An 8,525-nucleotide genomic window follows, 5' to 3' on the forward strand; every position below is an offset into this window, starting at 1 on the left:
ATTTTTCACAGCTACTGAACTGAATTTTCACTCCTTTGTGCAAAAATATTTAAAATTCAAATCTTCCCATGTGATGCAATTTTTTATTAAAAAATTTATTTTTGAAACCTGCAATAGTAAATCTGCACAGGCTCAACAGCATTACCACCCCCACTTCTAGTCTGCCAATTGTTGACATTTTGATGGCTTCCGAGAAATTGTGATGGGCTTGCCAAATAAACTAAAAATGCAGTTGATATTTTGACAGAAAAGACTTGGGTATAACTACTGAATAGTATTCAAGGAAAAGGAATTTGAATACATTTCACTTCTTAAACAAAATACAACGGTTGATTATTTCTGTCATTCATTTTAAATAATCAGACTATGGTTGCATAATTTCATAAACTTAATTATTTAAATAAACTTTACCACTCTGATCCTTGGTTTTGAAAAATAACTGATGGAAATTTATAATGGCTCAAACTCTAATCTTATTTTGTCAATTAATTGCAAAATTGTAATGTGATTGTAACAAAATCATTGGTCTCCCGATTTATCGGAGAGGGACCTGTCTTTTCAGTGGCATCCGTACATCCGTTAGTTCGGACGATCGCCAGATAACCGTTGATTAGTTTTTCCTGAAATTGTGCTACAAATTCTATAGATGTGCATAGTAAAAAAAAATTTTTTTTTTTTTTTTTTTTTTTTTTTTTTTTGCTAAAATTCCTGTTGCATCCCCAGGGCTCAAAAGTGGTCAAAAATACCACAAAATGACACATTTTGCCCCATAACTTTTGATCCACCCATTAGATTGTTTTGAAACTTGGCCAAAATGTGGAGGCCATTGTTCTTAATATAAATGCAGTATAAGTGCCCATGGCAAAATTCTGATTCACGTCCCTGAAAACTTTGTGCTAAAAATGCCTCTTTTTGTGTCTCTTTTGTCATATTTCTCAACAAAAACTTGATATGTCTGGCTATATAGTGGTTTTTCATGGTGGTCAACTCAAATATACATGTGTTAAGGCCTGAAACTACATCGTTATTCATTTACACTAGTATTTGTCATCCCCAGGGAGTTCAAAAGAGGTAAAAAATGCTCCAAAATGGCTCAAAATGACACTTTTTGCCCCATAGCATTTGATCCATCCATTAGATTTTCCAGAAACTTGGCCAAAATGTGGAGGCCATTGTTTTTAATATAAATTCAGTATGGGTGACCCTGGCAAAATTTTGGTCCGCATCCCTCTGGGACTTTTAGGGCTAAAAAAAAAAAAAACATACCTTTTTGGAGCTCTTTTTTCATATTACTCAAAAACTTGATATGTATATCTATATAGTAGTTTTCCATGATGCTGAATTCAAATGTACATGTCTTAAGGCGTGAAACTGCATCGTTTGTCCATTTTTCCAAATTGCAAAAAATGACATTTTTTACTCCATAACTTTGCCCTATTCATTAGATTTTTCTGAAACTTGGCGAAAATGTGAAGGCAACGTTGGCCCTTCACACTTCCCATATTCATCATTTCTTCACTATTTTTTGTGGCGTCATCTCACATGCAGCACCAGGGGGGAACAATGCATGAGCGGCTTGTTTTGTGGAAAAATATCAGAATTTTAAATGTTCCTACATCCATCATATTGTAATAGCTTATCTATTTCTCATATAAATATATGCAGTTCTCTTTTCTTGCCTGACATTAGCTTGGAGGAATGGCTGAAAGCACGATGACCTAACATAAATATTATTTCAAGGTTGAATTTGTTGTGCTGATAAAGTGATGTGAAGCATTCCACCTGGATAAACCATTGTAAAAAGACTTAGAATCAAGTAATTAGAAAATACTATACAGAGCAGGGCTTAGAAATAATTGACCTGCTGAGCTATTAGTTTGAAAACATCACCAGAAAAAAGTGCCAAATTCCTGGAAAAGGAAAGTGATGCTGGAGCTGTCCGTTTGACTAATGAAGTTCATGTTACCATTTTTAAAATGAGTAGAATTATTAAGTATAGTTTTACACATATCTGATAAGGATTTCTAAAGTTTAAATCATTCAGTTCTTCTGCTTTGAAATGTGTGTGGTGTGTGCGTATATATATATATTATATATAATACATATGTGTACATACACACATACAACAGTTGCTTACTTGTACAGTCTCTTACATTATTGTTATATTCTGCAAGATCTTTTAAGTTACACTGGTAGTAGAAGGCAGACAAAGCAGTGCTGAATTGTATTATCCTCCTTCCCTCATTTGCAGATGTTTGTAGCCCCACATGGTCATAACAACTTTTGAGTGTTCTCTACTGAATCCAATGTGTTTTTTAATCAGAAGGGGGGGCTTCAGTGGGGGAATTCTATGTTGGGAGTAGGATAGGGCGGCATTCTCTAGCCCTCTGGTTCACAGCTGCAATCTGGTTTATTCCTGATATCTTATTAGAGGCTTTATATAGTTGAGGAAGCTTCTCATTGACTTCAGGCATGGAGCATTGGTTCTTTTCTATGGAGATAATTAGATTTTTGAAATATTATAATTATACTTTGAGTGATATATTCATTTTAAACTAAATATAACTTTTGTTTGTATTGTTGACACGTAGACCAGGCAAATATGTTCAAATCCTATTTGATTTTCAGCATAAAATGGCAGCTGGGATTTTTTAAAACTAAAAATCAAACAATAACATTTGGCATAAAAATGCTTATTTAGGCAGAATAAGAGATTAAGGAGAAAGGAGTAGAAAATTGCTATGAAATTATGAATCTTAAATTTATGATAAAAATGTGCAGGCTTCAGTTTCATATTAATAAGCAGGGATAATGAAGTTTATATTGACATGGGCTGATGGTATGGATGTACCAAGTTTGAATCCTTCTCGATTCCATATCACTACTTCTTTCACTTATGGATGTTGGCAACCTTCATATGGCCCCTTCTGTAAGTACCTGATTCTAGAAAGAATACCAAAAACAGAACTGGTTAAAAAAAAACGGTGTAATGTACTGATTTATACAAATTTCAATATTTTTAATTATTGCTTTTATTTATGCAACTAATTTTGATTTTCATAAACACATTATCAGTGTGTAATGTATGCAAGTTCATGTTTATTTTCAGCCATAGTCATATTAAATATGCTTTTCTATTTTATTGAGTTTATAATTGCCTTTACATAAGTACAAGAATTAAATATTTTTAGTCTCTGGTGTTATTCTTTTAAATTACTGATGTGAAGAACACCTATTCAAGAATGCTTTCAATATGTAACTGCATATAAAGGTAATTATAACATTTTTGTCACTGAAATTATTTAATTCTTCAATTTATGTATTAAAATTGTTATTGTACTAAAGTGTATCAAAATACATTAAATTATGTACTGTTATTGTTTCTTTAATCTTCAGCATAAATGTATTTGAGAAACCTATCAAATATTGTTCGTGCCATATATACTTGGTAATAAAAAATGGCAATTTTGCTTTGTGGTAAATAAGAGATCATTGATTACAAAGATCATTAAAACTTGCCTTGCCGTAACTTTTATCCAACGTCCATCCCTCTTCTGCACATTTTAAACCTAAGCAAAGATATTTAATTTTCTTATTGAACACTTATGGCACCACACACACACACCCGTATATATATATATATATATATATATATATATATATATATATATATATATATATATATGAGTTGTTTGAAGGTTATGACAATATGCAATGTTGTAAGAGAACGCTGTTGGGTACCAGACGGAAGTAAAAACATAATGACCATATTGAAATATTTGAATAATTTTCAATTACAAAATATTTACTAACACAAGGATGTAATGTTCCTAAATTTTTAGGGTATACCCCATTTTCAAAAGAAAGAGAAAGAAATATGTGCAATCAGTGTAGGCATTCATGTTTATGCCAGAAGTCGGGAGTGTTATGCAATCAGACAAATTTGCATACTTGTGAAATTATTTCTGAAATATGGTTTAGCATTAGTGTTAGTTTATTACATTTATCATTAATAATTATTTGATTATCACGTGTTTCACTTATAATTTTAATTAATATCATGTACATGAGAGATCCATATTTAATAATGGGGGTCTAAGGAAGACAATTACTGTAGCCGGATATTGGAGTTAAGTAAAGTTAATTCCCTTAGGTAATATTCTATATATGCTTTATCTATTTTAGTAACTATAAATGTTATTGTTGCTTATTAATTTACTTATTTATTAACATATACTATTACTTATTGATTGTAATTGCTATGTAGTATGTATGTTTAGCAATGGTTTCTAACAGGTAACTACTTTTATCATTGTTATAGTTATATAGCTTTCTCATTTATTTGTACATATTTGTTTTTCAAGGATGTAAAAGTAGTTAATTATATTATGGGTTTATTTTGGTGTGTCACTATTTATATAATATATCATACTATTACATATTAATTATCTTGAGTGATCTTGCTATGTGTTAGTCCTGCCCAAATGTCAGATGCAATTACATGTCTGCTGATATTTTAGCATACGTGTGCACCAAATATTAGTAGGTTATCGTAAATGTTTGTTATTCTTATGTAGTATATATCTGTTAATAGTCTTAGTTTTGTATGGTTATTTAGATAAAGAAACTACAATTGAGCTCTGTTTTTATTTTGGCATTGAATCTCTTTATTAGCAGTGATTCTTTAATTCTCAGATTACCTAGGTTTCTTTCTGTGGCTAATATGATTCATATCTTTTAGTGGGGTTGTGATTGTAAGATAGTGTTTAAAGAATAGACACCTTCTTTGTAGTGTGTGTGTTTTTTATGCATATGTGCAATGGCCCAACTGTGCTATCAATGTAGAACTTGTTGCACATTGTATTTAATACACAGAATACATGTGATTAGATAAGCCTGTGTTGCTGGGACAATTTGATATTGCAAGAGTCATTGTTGGTTGGTTTTCTAGTATTGGATAAATACTGTTTCAATGTTGGTTCAGAGTATGTGAGTTGGATATCTAATTTTTCTCCATAGATGGCTGTTATTCTTTTATTAAGGTGATAGTTTTATGAAATAGGTGTTAGAGAGTGCGTATTGTGGTTGTTTTCTAGATGTTCTCTAGGATGGTGTTTGGCATTTGCAGGGTATCCATTCTGCTCGAATATTTGTTGAAAATGTCTAATGAAGGTGATCTTATTAATTATGCTTATGCATTTGCTATAGATGTAGTTAGTCTCATTCATACCATATCCTATTTTGGCTTTGGTAAGGAATGCTAATTTGTAATTTATGAAGATGTCCTTGCAGGCTCATTTCTTATCGAAGCTTATGTGTGTCGAAGCTTATGTGTATTAGTGTTTTAGTAATGCAAAAGGTAATTCTCTTATATGTGCATGTGTGTGTTACAAAAGATCAGAAAAACATTAGTATTGTCAGTTTCAAATACAACAGCAAAGGTACCGGTCTCTGGTCACCTATGTTGGACTTTCGGCAGTCCCTATATCTGTTTCCCTGGCAATAGATATAGACAGAGCCTCAAGAGAATTCGACATAGATGGCCAGAAACTGGTCTTCTCTGTATTCAATTTGAAACAAATGTTTTTCTGATATTCTTTAACACAATTATGCTCTTATATTGATATTTTCTTTATAATCGACCACTTTGATGGGGTTGTCTCCACAAACCTTACAGATATATATTAGTAAGCAAAATTATGTACTTATCCTAAGTGAAAGTGATCAGTAGTCATGCTGTTTGTAAGGAAAAATAACTTTATTGCAGATAAAATAGTTTCTTTATTTGTTGACTGGAATGAAGAGGGTTTTTTTCATTTTGTTATCTTTGTGAGAAGTTGATTAAAAAGGATGATTCTTCTGATGCAATATTAAGCTATGGAAGTTGGCTGATTGGTTTAGATTAGCTTTAGGGGGAAAACTTTTTTTACGTGTTCATCTTCAACATTTTTCCGTCAGTGGTCACAAATCTTGGTCAAACATTCTTCTCCAGCACAAGATTTTCTCAAACCTGCAGAAGGAACTCTTAACCCTAACACCAAATCTCCATAACCTCCAACTTCTCAATGCCATGTATTCTTTGCCTTGTCCTTAACTTCTTCCAATGACTGCTAATAATAAATATATATATATATATATATATATATATATAAAACTGGTTAAGTAATCTGGCATGTAATCTATTATAGTTCATTGCTCAAGTATATATGGCAAACATAAAATTAGAATTATGAATCAATTACCAACTTTGAAAATATATTTGTTTGTATGCATTGATGATTGTACTTTGTCTTTTCATTTTTTACAGATGTATTTTATTTTTTTAGGGTCTCTTCTAAAATATTTTCTCAACAAGAAATGACTGTGCTGTACTGTCACAGAATTCAAGCTATAAAGCTTTATCTTTGACATGTTTTCTGTTTACAAGGTTATAATTTTATTAACAATAATTATTAGTAACTTATTAAATGTTTTTTTATCAGTTATTTAATGAAATAGATTTTCAGCAATTTAACAGTACAGCACAGTTTGGAAAGTTACAAAATATCACATCGCTCTAATATACTCTTGTTCTCTTATCCTTTTACGTACAACAGTCTGGGCGGCTACATAACTACCTCGTGACATGTAAGCTAAAATTTATCATATCGTGTATCCGCCTCCCCGTCAGCCATTACTTGCACCACTAGCAGTTACTAACAATTGTCAGTGTCTTTGTTGTAGTTGATGTTGTACTGTTTTAGATATAGATAATCCCCTTCTACCCATCCCTGCCATCTGTCACTCTCCAAAAGAAAGATTTCTGTTAATCTTAAACCTGTTATTGTTGCTGTGTGCCCACTTAGATATTTGTGACATTTCCATGTTAGTTTTAAAGTTCAACTGACAGAACAAAAAAATAAAAATAAAATAAATATTGAGATATTCTCAAAGGTGTATCTAGAGCAGGGTTTTTCAACCCCCTTCTCCCCACACACACTTTTTAACAAAAGTTAGGTTATCTTTGCCATTTAGAATGTAGACATGTATGCTATGATAAAATTGAAAAATGTTTAGTTTTTCATAAGTTTCATATTCATTTGAGTTTTATGAAAAATCATAATAAAAATGTAATTTACATGGTTTAATGTTTCTCAAAGCTATTTGTTGAATGTGAAGAAATTTATTAGTTTGTGTTTTACACTTCAGCATGAGGATGTTTTATATATTTGAATATCAGTAAGAAATAAGAAATACAGCTTTATAAAGGAATACACATATATAATTGTTTCTACATTTCTTTATAGCTGCTTCTACAAATTCACCAAGTATTTCTTTGTTATACTTTTATAGTTGAGCATCTGTAGTTAAGAACGAAAAGACAACATGAGTATTATATAAGGTTGGCTGTCTGCCTGCCAGGATTTGTTTCTTAGCAGTCCTGGTGTGCCTGTTTAATTACTATGTTTATACTTAAGCCACATACATCCTCTTTTGTTAATATTTGACATCTGCTGAGGCTGATTAATCATGGTTTTAATTTTTGCAAAAACGTCATTCAGATTGTCCAACATTCAAATCTATCATATTTGGAACAAACACATTTAATGTCGTCAAAAGGAAAGTAACTTTTTTGTTTTTTCATGAAGATCGTGAATTTGTCAAACATTGGAGTACAAATACCACTATCTCATTCAGTGGATATTTTTCTTAAAGTTATGGTAGCATTACTGGGAAGTGAAATTATTTTATATATGTTGTACAATACCTGTCGAGAGTATGTTAAATTGTTTCATATAGGTATTTAAATTACCTGTCCGAGGGTAGAGAAAAATTTTAAATATGTGTTGTACATTACCTGTCCTCGTGAAAGTAAAATTATTTCATATACATGCTGTGAATTACCTATCCTAGGGAAGGTACAATTATTTCATACATGTCTAATACCCGTCCTAGGATAGGTAAAATATTCTTTTGCTCGAAATAGCAAATGATACATAGACATTAAAAATTCCTCTCTCCTAAGAATAACAAATATGATCAAAATCAAATTAAATTTTCTCATTGTTTATACAGTCCCAAGCAATGCCGGGTAGCCCTGCTAGTCTATATATATATAAAAGACAAAAGTGGCGCATGCTTTTTTGTATGTCTGCAAAAAGCTTTTGAGAGGAGGGGGTTCTCGACGAGTTACATTTATTTAGAACTTTCCTTTAACTTCCTAAATAATAATATCTACAATTTGCGAACGGATGTTATCTCTACATCTATTTTAATCGACTTTTATAAAATTCTCTCTGTTCCATCCTTTCGCGTGTTTGTTTGTCTTTCTCGTATAAAAGCGAAACTAATCGGAGTGAAGTACACCTGCTGGCTTTCCAGCAGGGACATCCGGAAAGACAGTTAGCTTAGATCAATGTCAGGGAAACCCTTCCTATCAGACAATTGTTATTCATTTGAAAGCCCCTCTTTTTCGGGGGAGCTTGATTTCCCCAACATCATGGGGAGACAAATAAATGAAATGGTGAAAGCTAAACTGGCTTTCA

At 31.7% G+C, this 8,525-nt stretch overlaps 1 protein-coding gene across 12 annotated transcripts in view; it reads left to right on the plus strand.

Annotated features, from left to right (window-relative positions):
- The window catches only part of LOC145268164 (synaptobrevin), a 112,003-nt gene that overhangs the window by 77,347 nt on the left and 26,131 nt on the right, over positions 1-8,525 (plus strand). For 5 of the 12 annotated variants that reach the window (XM_080123370.1, XM_080123367.1, XM_080123369.1 and 2 more), the window contains one exon: positions 6,597-6,627. The exons of the other annotated variants lie outside the window; for them this stretch is intronic. In XM_080123370.1, coding sequence (XP_079979496.1) covers positions 6,597-6,613 — 17 coding nt within the window. In that variant the 3' untranslated portion in view covers positions 6,614-6,627. The remainder of the gene's footprint in view (positions 1-6,596; positions 6,628-8,525) is intronic. 12 annotated transcript variants of the gene reach the window in all.

This window comes from Euprymna scolopes, chromosome 43 (genome assembly GCF_053919585.1).
Source record: "Euprymna scolopes isolate OS-2025 chromosome 43, ASM5391958v1, whole genome shotgun sequence".
In the NCBI taxonomy this organism is placed as follows: domain Eukaryota; kingdom Metazoa; phylum Mollusca; class Cephalopoda; order Sepiida; family Sepiolidae; genus Euprymna; species Euprymna scolopes.